The sequence below is a fragment of the Siphateles boraxobius genome, unplaced genomic scaffold, assembly GCF_051911475.1.
Source record: "Siphateles boraxobius isolate OS27281-9 unplaced genomic scaffold, OSU_SipBor_1 68, whole genome shotgun sequence".
NCBI classification, from domain to species: Eukaryota; Metazoa; Chordata; class Actinopteri; order Cypriniformes; family Leuciscidae; genus Siphateles; species Siphateles boraxobius.
Window position 1 is genome coordinate 10,507,460 of NW_027509195.1, and position 17,167 is coordinate 10,524,626.

Below are 17,167 nucleotides of genomic sequence, written 5' to 3' on the forward strand. Positions count from 1 at the left end.
ATCCCATGATAGCACACACATTTTCAGCATGCTGATTAAGTTAAATTAAAGTGATTATTTCTTTGTATTTTGCAGGTGTCCAAAACATTAAAAGAAAAGACATTATTTTGAAGTGGGAACTGGGCGAAGGAGCTTTTGGCAAGGTTTACCTAGCAGAATGTGCCAACCTTTGTCCCGACACTGACAAGATGCTGGTTGCTATCAAGGTATGATCATGCTTTAGTTTAGGGTTATTTCATGTTGTCATTAAATGTTACATTTTTCTTTATAATTTAATTTTACACACACACACACACACACACACACACACACACACACACACACACACACACACACACACACACACACACACACACACACACACATACACACACACACACACACACTTGCACAAAAACTATATTATACAGATTAAATATGTAACTCCATGACAGCTACAGTATATGCATATACACAGATTTGTAAAAGAACAATGGCAAGCAATGCAGAACATTACTGATTAATTACTAATTTTCAACCAATTCCTCCTGATTCGTCCAAGACTATCACAAGTTTTCACAGTGTATGTTAACAAGCTAGATAACTAGCTAGAAACAATATTCAATACAACCACAGAAAATGAATGTTTGCAAAGCAAAGTTGTTATTGATAACTAAAACTATTTTAAAAAGTTTTTGCTAACTGAAACAAAATAAAATAGGGATGAAAAACTTAAATTAATTCCAATAAATAATTACTAAAATTACTCAAACTGAAATCTAAATAGACTAAAACCAAAGCTAAAGAGAAATATTTCATATATTATTTTAAAAAACAAAAACAAAATTACTAAAATTACCTAAAAGTTACCACAAAAAAAACAAACCTAAAATGAAAATGAAAACCAAAAATAAAATAAAATACAAAATATCAATAAATAATACTACTGTTGCAAACCATGAAACCAGAGTTGAGCACCATTCAAAATTTAATTGAATTTTAATTGAACTGGATGAAAAATTGGAATTGGAATTGGAATTGGAATGTCAGGAAGTAGCATTAAATCAGATTTAAATCACAAATGCAATTTTCATTAAAAAATTCCCAGAATGCATTACCTTTGTTGCTTTTATTGAAAGTATTCAGATACTTCTTTGGAGCACCGTATGTTCAGTGAACATCTGTTTGTCTTCATGTGTAGACCTTGAAAGTTGCCAGCGAGTCCACCCGACAGGACTTCCAGCGCGAGGCCGAGTTGCTCACGGTGCTACAGCATGAACACATAGTGCGCTTCTACGGTGTGTGTACAGACGGAGAACCTCTGGCCATGGTGTTTGAGTACATGCGACACGGAGACCTCAACCGTTTTCTAAGGTCAGTCTAATAACCACCAGCCACTCACAGCGAATTAACTACAGTGCCAACAATGTGGTGTAGCGGTCAGAAACTGTCCAGCTGAAAGATTCTTTAGAGACAGAGCTTCTATCCACATTTGCTGTCATAGGGCAACCTTAAAAACACAGAAACGTGTTTCTTTGGACATATTTAGCCAAAAGCATCTAGGCAATTACTTGGGAGCAGGGCTTGACATTAACCTTTTTGCTCACCAGCCACTGTAGCTTGTGGTTTTCTAAAGTTACTAGCCACTCAGCATTTTCACTAGCCACAATTTTGGCATCGATACCATGGGGAAAAACTGCCATATAGATATTTTTAATATTATCCCATTATTTGCTGTCACTTTAAGACTTGTCGCACGGATCCATTATACTCTTACACATCTGTTTTCTTTCTCAAATGTTTACGTCCATTTAAAAAAAATGACTGACAGTGTGTACGTGAATACTCACCGTTATGTATGTGTTTGATTGTTTAAGTGCAATAAGCCGCGAAAAAGAACTCAATTTAGTTCTGAGAGGCAGCTTTATCTATGCACACTTTGGGCGAGAGCACAAAATTATGCAAAGCAAAGAAAATTATGTGAAGTTCGAGCCCTGTAACACCAACAATATTCATCTGGATTAAAAGAAAACAAGTGAGTGAATGGAGGCGTATTTGTGTGTTAACTCGCTGTTGGAGAGACGAGAGAGAGAGAAAGCTCAGCTGGTAATGTATCTATTCAGCAGAAAATTAGTATTGGAAGTGTTTCATGTATTTCAGTATCGATATGTTATCATGTATCGTCATAGTATCGATATGTCATCATATATTTATACGATCGACAACACTACATTGCACTTAATTATTATTTCAGATGCCTTTTTAAAAGGTTCCAAATAAAAAAATGTATACAGTATTTTTATATAATTCAATCCGTCAAAGTGGCTAGTAGGAGTGACTGCGTTACACGCCACTGCTGAAATACACTCGGATGTGGTGTGTGTTAATGTCAAGCCCTGCTTGGGAAAAATAGGACGCAAGCTACACTCGACTCAAGAAAGTTTAGTATATGCCCTCTCAAGAGTTAACAGTTAATAATCTGGCATGCTATTCAACTTTCTGCATTTTGTTTTGGGCTTTCATGTTACATGAAAAGTTACATCAAATTCAAGGCCTTTCATTTACCATATTTCCATCTACATATACGAAAACTCAATGCCTAACTGAGTAGAAGAGCGATGGAGCCCACATGCGGATCCAGCTTTGTGATCCTCCAGTCTTAATTAAGATGTAAAGTTCAGTGAAGTATGAGGTGGCTGATGGGGGACTGACTGACCATATGTCCAGCACAGCTGAGTCTCGGTGCGTAAAGATCCAGTCTGTTTGCCAGGTGGTTGCTGGGGCCAGATTGGGAGTGGGGACAAGTGAATGTTTGAGGGGGAGATGGAAATCGCATTTTCACGTGTATGGATGTGGCTCCAGTCTCGGTTGCAGCTGCCCCATCCTGCCACCTGCCTGTTAAACTAATAGGGATCACATACTAAACCTCAGAGCAGAAAGGAAGGCAAGCGAGTGGCAGAGAGTTTGCATGCGTATATTAGGATGAATGGAGACAGTGGTTTGCTCATTGAGGCCTGACACGCAAGGCAATGGTGCTTGTGCTCTCATTTAGCAGATGTTTTTTTTTTTATCCAATGTAACTTACAGTACATTTACTACAATCTAGAGTTTGCCCAAAAGCATAACAGTATAATTAAGGCAAACTTGGAGTTATAAATGACTTTTAACCCCTACAAGAGGGCGTTTTAGCTGTGATGCCATAGAAGAACCATTTTTGGTTCCCCAAAGAACCTTTCAGTGAACAGTTATTTTTTTTATTATTAGTGTGAAAAATATTTTAATAATCATGTCTTTAATAATATAAAATAACCTTTTGTGTAATGGAAAGGTTCCATGCAAGGTTCCCTCAAGGTTCTTCATGGAACCAGAACCATCGATGCCAATAAAGGTGTAGGATGCTTGTGTTCAGAATGGAATACTAGCATAATATTTGTTGCATACTGCCTACCATTTTTTTTAAAGTAGCATGTGAAACAACATACAATCAATGTATAGTGATAAAAGTAGCATGCTACATTGTTTTGCAAGTGTCATCCAGTTATGTTGTTAATACACACACTTTTTACTTTTCAATCAATTTTGCTGAAAAATGTCTTTGATTAAATAATGTGCCAAGATTATGATTGTTGTTACTTCCAGTTAATTTATTATGGTGGAAATAAAGTGCTGCGGGAATGACTCCAAAAACCTGGAAATAAGTTGCATAATTGAACTTCCAGTTCCATAGTCCAGAACATTTTTGAATGGATTTTTTGTTAAATGGCTGAAATAATGTCTGTGGTTAAACAAGTTCAGATGTTTTCATGTTTTATTCAATGACATAAAATACATCAATAATACCCAACACAATTTTTCTAAAAACTTTTGCATCTTTTGAAAAAGGCTATCAAGTGGCTTAATGGGACTATAGAGGTTGTAAGAGACATTAAATTTCATTATTATTTTCTGCAATAATCCAAAAGCCAATTTAAAAAATCCTTTAGCCTTTTTGCTGAAGGAACCAGGTTAATGCTAGTCTCATTCTCAGACGTGACGCCCACAGACCGCTGGCTGATTTTTGAAGTAGTCTTCTGATTGGTTGAATTCTACAGGATGTCCAGGAGACGTGTGTCGCATGCTTTAACGGTCCGTTCTTTTGCCTTGATGCAAACTCCCTCATGGAAGAAAAAAGCCGTTGTGTTTACAACTGTGACAATGAGCGCTTATCAGGGTCAATTAAACTCTGGAGTTTGTAAAGTATGTGAAGTTTGCAGCACAGACTCCTTAAAATATGTCTAAGATTTTACACACCATTGTAGGACTATGAACGATACATTTTCACAAAACATGGTGCTGGAATGGTTGCGTCACATGTCAGTCAAACATCCTCTTGTCCGGTCCTTGGCCAATGAAAGGACAGACCTTCTGCCGTCAGTCTGAAGGTCTGGCTTTGCGAGACTAGGGTAACGCTAACTTGTCTGGTCTGCAAAATATATAATTTTTGCAGCACTCTGTGGAGGATCAAGTAGAGGGCATTGCATTGTGGGATACAGTATTCCACATACACTCTTATAAAGGCTTTTATCGGCATCTATGATTCCATAAAGAACCATAGATGTATACAACACATCCATAAAACCTTTACATTGCACAAAGATCTTTATAGTGTAAAAAGGTTCTTCACACTGAGAACTGCTCACTGAAAGGTTCTTTCTGGAACCAAAAATGGTTCTTCTATGGCTTTACTGCAAAAACACCATTTTGGAAAGTTTAGTGTGCTTTTAAATGTATACTTAACATCTAGAACAATTTAGTAGGGTAATCGATGCATGTAGAAAATTCACATAATATGCACATACTGCAAAAATAGAACACATCCGAAATCTCTTTTCTCAGCTTAATGTTTTTAGGCAGCTGTTATATAATGTGTGTCGTGTTGGTACAGGGCTCACGGTCCAGATGCTCGTATCTTGGACGAGATGAAGGTTCCTCCGATGGGTCAGTTGACCCTTCCTCAGATGCTCCAAATCGCAGCTCAGATCGCTTCGGGCATGGTGTACCTCGCTTCCCTTCATTTTGTCCACAGAGATCTGGCCACCAGGAACTGTTTGGTTGGAGAAGGGCTGGTGGTGAAGATCGGGGACTTCGGGATGTCGAGAGACATTTACAGCACTGATTACTACAGGGTAAAACATTTAATATCAATATCAATGATGTTACTCCAAAAACTGTAAAAAGTCACAGAGCATTGATCTTTGGAGGGAAATATCTACAGTATGTTCATGTTGAGATCTCTACTTTTGGTACATGTGCAAATTTGATTACAATTTGAGAAATCATAGACATTTGAGAAAGATTTGTGACACAACCCGGAAACATTTGAGACACTAAAGAGATTGTGATTTTGTCTTTCTTTCCTTTCAAGTTATTGTAAATTTACCAACAGCAGAGATGTTCGATTGTAATTTGTTCTCGCTCACGTCATCAGGTCGGTGGGAGGACGATGTTGCCCATTCGCTGGATGCCACCAGAAAGCATCATGTACAGGAAGTTCACAACGGAGAGTGACATCTGGAGCTTTGGAGTGGTCCTTTGGGAAATCTTCACCTACGGCAAACAACCTTGGTATCAGCTATCCAACAGTGAGGTACAGTGCCACATATAATGTCAACCATTTATGGCTGCTTAATTGTACCTTAAATGTCAAACGTATTCATTGTTGAGAGTTTAAACAATACAACCACAAAGCAAACAGATTTTAAAGAAAAAGTTTACCTACAAATTACACTTCTGTCATCATTTACCCTCAAGTTGTTCCTGTATATGGATGGAAATCAGAAATGTAACAATTGTGGTTCCGATTGATCTTATTAATGATTATTTTAGTATTTCTAAGTACTATTCTGCATATTTTATTTTTCAATCAAAGTTAGACTACCATTCAAAAGTTTGTTTTCAATAAGATTCTTTTTGAGAGAATTTGATTGTTGTGTGCAATAAGGATGCATTAAATTGACCAAAAGTGACAGTCAAGACCTTCATCAATGGCTCCTATAATGTTTACTTGCAATGACAGAAGTGATTTAGGCTGTCTGATTGCATCAGTGCTGGTCAGCGAGCTAAAGAAAACAGACAGAGCTTTTCCCAACCTTCATCATGATGTGAACATCCATTTTGGACTGGGTCAGACTGTGCTCTTAAGCACTTATGAATAAGAAGATCAATAGATTTTTTCGGTTCCAGAGTGATCCAGACCTCTCAGATTAGGCACCAAAAAGTGGACTCTGGTGTGACCGCAACTGCACTATTACGCTGGAGAGGCCTCTCTTCTTTCAACAGAGAGGTAGATCACTTTCCCGCCGACTCGATTTTAATCCGATTAAACCTCATCTTCGCCTTGGGCCGACGTTGTTTAACCTTGTTAACCTAATCCTTCCCGAGCCATGATGGACACAGCTAATTATCGGAAGCCTAATTGAACGGGACAGAGACGGATCGTTCGTGACTTTCCATCTGCAAGGAAAGAGGGTGCCAGACTTTCAGAGGGGTCAATGTGAATTTTTGTTAATTTATTGCAGTGATTGAAAGCCCATTTCAGAATGATGTTGTGTGCTGCTGACAGTCTCTTCACCTCATTTGATTAAGAGGCAATGCTATAAGGGCTTGAAGTCACTGGCGTTTTAAATAGCCACCAGGAATAGCCATGGAGAAAAGAAAGTGATGCTTTACAGGCAGCTGCTGCTTGTAGAAAATAGAGTAAAAGGGGTCATATCATGAGAAATACATTTTCTTTGATTTCTTTTTATTGAAATACATGTGTACATAATGTACTACAAAAACATAGAACTGAAAAATTCGGTAACGCTTCATTTTACAGTCCTGTTCCCCATGTACATACTATGTACTTATTATAGTAATTACAATAACTGGGTAATAACTAGGTACTAACCCTAAATCTACGCCTAAACCTAACCTTAACCCATGTACTTACCTTACTTAGGTAAGTACACTGTAAGTACACGTAAGTTAACACACTGTAAAATTGAGCGTTATTACCCAGTACTTTCTTAGGGAAGTACACTGTAAGTACAAGTAAGTTAACACACTGTAAAATTATGCGTTTCCAAAAATTCCTCCACACTAAATAAAAGAGTATTATTGACACAAAGCTACAGAAATGGCCCATTCTGAACATCTGAATACATTATTACATGACTGCCCACATTTACATGTCAACAATCTCTATTCTACACTGAACAAAATTATAAACGCAACACTTTTGTTTTTGCCCCCATTTTTCATGAGCTGAACTCAAAGATCAAAGACTTTTTCTATGTACACAAAGGGCCTATTTCTCTCAAATATTGTTCACAAATCTGGCTAAATCTGTGTTAGTGAGCACTTCTCCTTTGCTGAGGGTCCGAAAACCAGTCAGTATCTGGTGTGACCACCATTTGCCTCACACAGTGCAACACATCTCCTTCGCATAGAGTTGATCAGGTTGTTGATTGTGGTCTGTGGAGTGTTCTTCCACTCCTCTTCAATGGCTGCGCGAAGTTGCTGGATATTGGCAGGACCTGTAACACGCTGTAGTATACTCCGATCCAGAGCATCCCAAACATGCTCAATGGGTGACATGTCCGGTGAGTATGCTGGCCATGTAAGAACTGTGATGTTTTTAGCTTCCAGGAATTGTGTACAGATCCTTGCAACATGGGTCCGTGCATTATCATGCTGCAACATGAGGTGATGGATGAATGGCACAATAAAATGCACCTGTGTTTGTGGATGAATGGCACAACAATGGGCCTCAGGATCTCGTTATGGTATCTCTGTGCATTCAAAATGCCGTCAATAAAATGCACCTGTGTTCGTTGTCCATAACATACGCCTACCCATACCATAACCCCACCGCCATCATGGGCCACTCGATCCACAACGTTGACATCAGCACACCGCTCACCCACATGACGCCATACACGCTGTCTGCCATCTGCCCTGTACAGTGAAAACTGGGATTCATCCATGAAGAGAACACCTCCCCAAAGTGCCAGACGCCATCGAATGTGAGCATAAGCCCACTCAAGTTGGTTACGACAACAAAATACGACGACGATCAGGGTCACAGGTTGAGACCCCGATGAGGACGACGAGCATGCAGACGAGCTTCCTTGAGACGGTTTCTGACAGTTTGTGCAGAAATTCTTTGGTTATGCAAACCGATTGTTGCAGCAGCTGTCCGGGTTTCTGGTCTCAGAGGATCTTGGAGGTGAAGATGCTGGATGTGGAGGTCCTGGGCTGGTGTGGTTACACGTGGACTGCGGTTGTGAGGCCGGTTGGATGTACTGCCAAATTCTCTGAAATGCCTTTGGAGACGGGTTTTGGTAGAGAAATGAACGGGCAACAGCTCTAGTGGACATCCCTGCAGTCAGCATGCCAATTACACGCTCCCTCAAAACTTGCGACATCTGTGGCATTGTGCTGTATGATAAAACTGCACATTTTAGAGGGTGCCTTTTATTGTGGCCAGCCTAAGGCACACCTGTGGAATAATCATGCTGTCTAATCAGCATCTTGATATGCCACACCTGTGAGGTCTTAGATCTTTGAGTTCAGCTCATGAAAAATGGGGGCAAAAACAAAAGTGTTGCATTTATAATTTTATTCAGTTTATATATGAAGAGGATGCTTATGTTGGAATTTAAAGGTATCAAGCTACAAAAAAGGGAAGTTTAATTCCAAAGGTCAGAGAGAAGGTAGCACATAGTTTTATCAGTAAATGTTTTTTGTAAAGACTCAAGACTCAGGAAATAATTAACAATAATTAAAAAATATTACATTTAAAATTTTGCATAATTATATATAAATGTATGCTATGAGTGTGTGCTTTTAAAGGGGTCATAAAATACATAATTTTACATAAAACAATATTTTAGTGATATATATCAAATTCGTAATTATTAATAATTATGTTTAAGAGTCTCTTATATGACCCCTTTGAAAGCATTATAATATATATAATTATATATATTGATTTATAATAATAATTCAGAAAAATAATTAAATATATATAATATATCCAAAATAAAAATCATTTTATCAATTCATGATTTTTGTGCAATTTTTTTTTGAATTACTGACATTAAAAGTGGACCTCGGGAAAAAACACAATAATAGTAATAAAAAAACAAACATATATGTATAATCAAATAATAATAAAATATGATATGAAAATTAAAACTATATATATATATATATATATATATATATATATATATAGGCCTACACAAAAATAATAAATAAATAATGATAATGTGTTAATATATTAATATATTATAGGCATAATATATATGAAAATTGAAAATATTGATTGAATATTCAATATTTTAAATATTATATATATATATATATATATATATATACATATATATATATATATATATATATATATATATATATATATATAGGCCTACACAATACAATAATTTAACAATAATAATAAATAAATAAATAATGATAATGTATTAATATATTATAGGCATAATATATATATATATATATATATATATATATATATATATATATAAAATATTTAAAATATTGAATAATACCCTGCAGATTAAAATTCCACTATAAATATCTTAACCTTTTTTGCAATTATCTCATTGTAAATATGAAATATTTACCCTCTTTCCAGGCCATTGAGTGTATCACGCAGGGACGAGAGCTTGAACGGCCACGTACCTGCCCAAAGGAAGTGCACCTTCTCATGCAGGGCTGCTGGCAGAGAGAACCACAGCAGAGGCTCGTCATCAAGGACATCTACAACCGCCTCGTGGCCCTCGTCAAAAGCCCACCTGTCTATCTGGACATCCTGGAGTAGCAGCACATGGTCCTGCACGGAAAACACATGCTTCTGATGGCTGGAAGTTTGGGCTAGGAGGAAAGTCAATGGTGGGTTGACGACAGACAGAATTCACAAACTGTCTCAGATGTGCAGTATGAATGTTTTACGGTGTTTGTTGATATGTACGTTTAATCCAATAAACGTGTAACATTGTGTCCAAGTGGTTTAAATTTGAAATGGACTGAGTAAATCCACAGTGGATACTTTGAACATGCATAAATGGAAATTGCTCATGGATCTTCATGACTCAACCTTGAAGAGACACTAGATTTTCTATATAAGGATACTGTTGTCAAGGTCTTGTAATTAAAGTTCATTAAAGGTGAAGTGTGTCATTTTCAGATTCATTTTCAGAGACATTTTAGGCTTATTTCCCCGATTAAATGTAAAAAGGGTGGCTCTGTTTATTTGAGCATTCCGCCCAGCCCTACCCAACAACAGTTCCTCAACCAATGGCGTGAATTTGGGGGAGGGACTTACTGTTTTGTCTGACCAATGGGAGATGGATAAAGTGAAAACCGGTGCCTGTATTACAGAATTATTCTAACTTAGTAAACAGAATGTTTTAAAATCTTAGGTCAAGAATAAAGATAGGAAGTTTCTGTAATAAAACTCCTGGTCATTATTTTAGCATTTGCTGCTTTAATGGCACATACATTACATACTTCACCTTTAACCATCATGTGCAGTTTCTAAATAATGTGCCCCCAAAACAAAGGTTGATTTCCACGTTGTGCCAAGCTGACTGCATTTCTTTTCAATGTCTTGCGATTATATTACATCAACATGTTATGCGTGTTCTTCACATGCATGTATTGTACATCTCTCAATGTTTATCAGCAACTTGCTGTTATGGCTCCAGAGTTCTGCTTTATTATCTAAATCAGAAGCATCAGCAAGGTCGGCAACTACACAACAACAGTGGAAACACACGGGCTGTGTACGGAATGTAGAACTTACATACTGCAATTTTTTTTTTTTATCGTAACAGTTTGTTTTATGGGACTGTAAAATTTTCAAGCAGTAGTTTGTCACATGAATTGCATGCTTTAGGCAAGACACTACAGGTGAATATGGTCATTCTCAACAATAGATATCACCATTCTTTCCCTAGTTTATTAATAACAGTACATTAAGGGGCTGTTTACACGACATCGTTTTCTACAAAAAGCAAAACTTTTTTTGTAAATTTTTACCGTTCATTTACACGACAATGGCATTTTGGCGGCCTGAAAACGCAAGCTTTTGAAATCTGGTTTTTGAAAATGATACCGTTACAGTCAGTGTAAACTACAAAAACGGTGACATCATGTGCACACGTATTACATGTTCATTCTATAGGCGTGTAGTGTTTCTTTACACAGTGACATCGCCAACTACTGGCCTAGCAGTTCTTTTTATCATTTTCGTGAATCCGTGTGAACGGGGATTGTTTTGACAATGTTGTCGTCTGTAGGCTATGCGAAAAAAGCGACATTGTCAGGTAAACATATCCAAAGACAATTGTTTTGTATTACCAGTTTTATGAAATGTTATGCTTTCCAAAACCGTAATATGAACATTTGATAAAGCCAAGTTCAAAATTTTTATTTTGTTGATTTGAGTAGGCTAAAAGGTTTTTACAGACGGGATTTTGGATATCTCTTGAATAACTCAATAAATCCGAAAATACTGTCAACAGCCAGAAAAAAATTATTCATATAATGAAATCAAATGAACAAATCATCTGTAAAATCCTTCAAAATATAGGAATAACACTGTAAAGTTTGGTGGATGTAGTGCAACTCAAGTGGAGATTGCAGGAGAAAAAGGCTAGACATGTATTTGTAATTGAAATCTAAAAATAGATCAAGTATAACAAAAATAAACACTTAAATGTAATTTTTTTATGTTTTCTTTTCAATTATCTGAAGACGACAAGTTATGAGAGCAAAATAGCCCAAAGTCTTTACTGGAAACCCAATCTCACAGGAAAACGTAACTATTTTTAAAAAAGTGGTGATTTTGTATGAATTTTTACGATGCGAAGCATACGAAAATGTACAATTTTCTTCTCACTTAACCGTACCCATAAACCCAACCGCCACCGGGGCGTCAGCAGATCATTCGAAAACATACGAATGAGATTGTACGAATTCATACAAATTATAGCCACCAATTCGCCAAAACATAAAATAGTTACGAATTGCCATGAGATTGTGTTGAAATGGACCAGCGCTTGGAAAAACACTGGTTTTGTCTGTAGTATCTTGCCTTAATTATTTTTTTTATAACATTTTGTGTTATAATAACTATAACATCTGCTTTCCATGAGCATTCCCATTCATCTCAACAGCTCAGCCAGAGCATGCAGGCCTGTAAGTACACATGCATGATGCCATCTTTGCTCATGTGCTGTCATGTGCTGTCGCTTGTATTTTGAGCTGTAATTATGAACTATTGAACCACATGCTGCAGAAACCATAGGAGCAGTATGCTAGTATGCAATTCCGAACACAGCCAGAATCCAGCATGATAATATGGTGCAAGGGCATAGATCAATCAATCAATCAAATATTAATTTATCATACAGCATGTTAATCTACAGTGGTCGCTGTTTACCATTTATTTATTTTATTGTGCATCATTTTTACTCACTGGCTGTGCCTCTTGTACATAATCTAGTGACTGAATTACATTATTTTCTTTTATTGATTTTCTATTTTTATTAAACCTAATCTTACCTAGTGTTAATACAAGTCTTTACTTCAATGCCTGGTAATTAAACAACTGGTTTACAGCTGGGAATCAGAATACAGTACATTTTCAAAGGATGAAAGTCAAGATAAATATTCCTTTAACATCAGTAATAGTCAGAGAGCATGCATCAGCATCTGACAGCCATATCATTTTTTTCATTGAACAAAAATAACAATTTGGATTGACTTTGTTTTTGACTTTGTTGATGGACAATGTACAGTAGCTGTATTAAACTTGATTTTATTCTAATGTCATAATCTCATTGTTTATCTCACATTATTGCTGCATGATGTTCACATTATGCTCTATTTATTCATAAATGCAAATTTAGTCATTACCAGCCATATCAGTCCGCAAACATAGACTTCTATTGTTTTTATGTAAAACTAATTTGACATTATATGACGCTCAAAAATCGGAGGCTACACTGAAAATGTGGGATTCAACTGAATATTTTTTTTACATTTTAAAACCAAGAAATGCTATGATGTAAGATGAAGAAATATTTGAGATTCTGCACTATTTCTAGGTTGCCAATTAAATAATCAAATTTGGGTTTTAGAGTAAGGTTTTATTTGTTAACATTAGTTAACTATATTAGTTAACATGATTTGGCAATTAACAATAATTCTACAACATTTATTAGTATTAGTCAATGGTAATTTCGACATTTAATAATACATTTTTAAAATCCAAAGTTGTATTTGAGAACATTTGTTAATGCACTGTGAACTAACATGAACAATTCAATTTTACTAACGTTTTATTAATGTTTAACAAAGATGAATAAATGCTTTAAAAAATCTATTGCTCATCGTTAGTTAATGTTAGCTAGATAATGCATTAACTTATGTTAACAAATGATACCTTGTTGTAAAAGTTCTACCCAAATTTGTAACATTAATCCTTTGTATAAAAGGTCTGATTTTCTGACATAATGGAGAGTGCAAATAACATGGCAGAGGTGATGAGATATAAAGAGGATCTTTACAGAAACCAACAGATGGACAGAAGAGATGCTGGAAGAAGGTGACAGATGGAGGTGAAGTTGAAACCTCAGTACTAATACAGATTACAACACAGATACATCCACGAACATACTGTACCATAGCCTGAAAGAGGCAATGGTTTCATTCAATTAAAATGTAGCATCTGTAAACATTTGACAAGATATCAGGTATTCTCGAATGCTGTGCTGAACAAATATCTGGGTGATTTTGTAAGAAATCCAAACACTTATCACAGTACATCTGTATTGAGGGGGGCAACATTGACCAACTATCGCTTCCACACATTTATTTTGCCTCAGCTCAGAGACTCTAGAGAACTGTAATGCATTCTGGGTAATGGTATCGCTGCCTCTGCTGTGCCTAAACTCAAATCTCACGGGTCATTTGTGTCTGGACCACTATTCCATTTCACCCCTTTTCCAGGCAGTCTGTGTATTCCTGCCTCAGACACTAAAATGACTTGTGATGCACAATTAAAGGGACAGTTCAACCAAAATGAAAATTCTGTCACTATTTACTCCCCTTCATAAGGTCATTTTCAGAAACAAAAGAGAAATGTTCATACAGATTTTTACATATACAGTTGTGGTCAGAATTAATGTTACCCCTGGTAAATATGATCAAAAATGGCTGTAAAAAATGCATTGTTTATCCTTTTGATCTTTCATTCAAAAAATATTTTTATTTAAAAAATCTGACCATTTTGTTGCAGTAAAATAATTGAAAGTGTGTGAGTGTGAGTGTGTGTGTGTGTGTGTGTGGGGGGGGGGGGGGGATATGTTCACTGATATGCTCAGGCAAAAATCGCTGCAAAAGATGCTTTCCAACAGGTTTTATCATAGTTTTTGGAAGAATGTCCGGTTGTGAGGCGTTGGAAAAATAGGTCCACAGTTTTACAAGGAATCGTAAAACACCAGTTGGAAAGCATCTTTTGCAGCGATTTTTGCGTGAGCATATCAGTGAACACCCCAGACTACTCGGTGAGTTTCACGTCTTTGTAAACTAAAGTTTAATGCGTTTATATGAATGATTGTTCCAGTGCCCCTATGAAACCATTGTAAATGGGGAGGGGGGGGGGGGGGGGTGCTAACACAAAAACCTAAAATTCTCGGGACAGCAGCATGTGTCCAAATTTTAATCTTAACCGTTTGATTTCATCAGAAACGATCTTAAAACAGGGCTTTACTTGTAAAACGCCGAACTTACCCTTTAAATACTTTTTTGGAATCTCCTTTTGCCAAGATAACAGCTCTGAGTTTTCTCCTATAATGCCTGATGAGTTTGGAGAACAACTGACAAGAGATCAGAGACCATACCTCCATACAGAATCTCTCCAGATCCTGCAGATTCCCAGATCCATGTTGGCGCGTCTTCTCTTCAGTTCACTCCACTCGTTTTCTATAGGGTTCAGGTGAGGGGATTGGGACGGTCATAGCAGAAGCTTAATTTTGTGCTACATTTTGTGTTGATTTTGATGTTTGTTTTGGATCGATGTCCTGATGGAAGATCCAACCACGGCCCATTATAAGATTTCAAGCAGAGGCCGTCAGGTTTTAATTTTTTATCTGTTGACATTTGATAGAATCCAGGATACCATGTATCTTAACAAGATGTCCAGGACCTCCAGAAGAAAAATATGCCCACAACATCGGTATATTAAATTGTACACACGGGGTACTTTTTATCCTTGTGTACACCAAACCCATCTAGCATGTTTACTGCCAAAAAGCTCTTTTTTTTGTTTCATCTGACGGCAGAACCAAGTCCCGTTTGAAAGTCGAGTCGTGTATGACTACTGAATTTGCTGGAGTTTGTTTTTGGATGAGCGAATAGGATTTTTCTTGAAACCCTCCCAAACAACATGTGGTGATGTAGGGGTTGTTTGATTTTTTTGGGGGGGTAGGCTTCTGACCCCAAGACTCAACTAATCTGCAACTGCAATTCTCCATCTGTGATACTTGGAGAGTCTTTGGCCACTCAAACTTTCCTCCTCACCGTGCATTAAGACGATATAGACACACATCCTCTTCCTGGCAGATTCGTAACATCTTTAGTTGATTGGAACTTCTTAATTATTGCCCTGATGGTCAAAATGGGGATTTTTAATTCTTTAGCTATTTTCTTACAGCCACTTTCTATTTTGTGATGCTCAACAATCATTTTGATGCATATTAGAACTATATTCTTTGGTTTTACTCATTGTGATGGATGATTATGGGAATTTGGCCTTTTTTCTCATATTTAAACTCCTGTGAAACAAGAAGTCATTGACAATTTTATGTTCCTAGACCCTAGTCACCGTGGTGTGTAAATATTTTACTTCAATGAAAGGTTAGATTTTTCCAATTTTTTTGTATGAAAGATCAAAAGGATTAACAATGCAGATTTATTTTTTACAACAATTTTGGATCATATTTACCAGGGGTGCCATTCATTCTGACCACAACTGTATGTGGACAGTGACAGTTGTCAATCTTCAAACTGAAAAACCTATTCAATCATAAAAAAATGTTTCTATATTCTAAGCCCTCTGAAGTCATACAATAGATTTTGTTTACCCGAAACACTGATTTGACCAATCAGCATCCAGGACAGGAACTACAGACATTTATTTATTCTATAATTTGGATTTGACTTTTCTCATCAGCCTAATAGACCTTATTCACAGCAGCAACATTTTGATTTTTAAGGAATCAAAGCGAGTCTGTGAGGGATAGACATAGCCTACATTTCTTCACTGGGTTGTACTGTTATTTAATGTTTTTGGATTGTTCTGCTGACGAAACACTGCAAAAAAATAAGTGATTAAGAGATTTATACAGCTTTTTACAGCGGATGCCATTGAAAATATAGTAAGTATGATATCCCTTACAGTACTCGCTTTCATAGGCTACCTGTCATGGCGCTGCTCTGAATACGGTCTATAAAGATTGCACTCACAAAAAATGACTACAGCTCCTTAGATCTAGTAGTAGCGCGGTAAGATTACATTTCTTTAAATTTATAATAGCATTTATTTGAATTAATTAGAGAGAGAGAGAATTGCCTGCGTCACGTGTGTAAGCTATAGGCTATTGCCTCCATCTGTGCAGCGTCTCTTTCTACCAACAATGGAGCTGTCGAGTTACTTCAAAAACAGCGATGTTACATCCTCCTTATTTATACATCCTCTTTTATTAATAAAAGGCAGCGTTGATAAGATTCTGTCCTCCTGTCCTGAATGTTATTTGCAGTTCACATTAAAAGTCCTGCTGTGAGACAAGTGAAAAATGTACACAAAAATGCTATTTTTTTTTTAAATATTTCTTAATATTGTACTTTTAATAGAGAGTATTGGAAGGCAGAGATACCTGTCTCTAACGTGAATTGAGGGTCGTTATCAGGGGACTGATGATTCACAAATCCTCATTATACGGCAAACAAACACTCTATAAAAAATATCTGTTACACAACAGAATTACAAGACTAGAATTGGCTCCTACAGTTTTGTGGTAAGCCAATAATGCTATATGTGTAATCGCTCTGTGATGATTTCACTGGACAAACACTGTAG

At 36.6% G+C, this 17,167-nt stretch overlaps 1 protein-coding gene across 2 annotated transcripts in view; it reads left to right on the top strand.

Annotated features, from left to right (window-relative positions):
• ntrk1 (neurotrophic tyrosine kinase, receptor, type 1) overlaps nt 1-12,861 on the top strand; it is a 28,061-nt gene extending 15,200 nt beyond the window's left edge. For both annotated transcript variants that reach the window (XM_077214636.1, XM_077214637.1), the window contains exons 13-17: nt 76-206; nt 1,181-1,353; nt 4,904-5,144; nt 5,447-5,605; nt 9,656-12,861. In XM_077214636.1, coding sequence (XP_077070751.1) covers nt 76-206; nt 1,181-1,353; nt 4,904-5,144; nt 5,447-5,605; nt 9,656-9,841 — 890 coding nt within the window. In that variant the 3' untranslated portion in view covers nt 9,842-12,861. The remainder of the gene's footprint in view (nt 1-75; nt 207-1,180; nt 1,354-4,903; nt 5,145-5,446; nt 5,606-9,655) is intronic.
• The last annotated feature ends 4,306 nt before the right edge of the window (nt 12,862-17,167 follow it).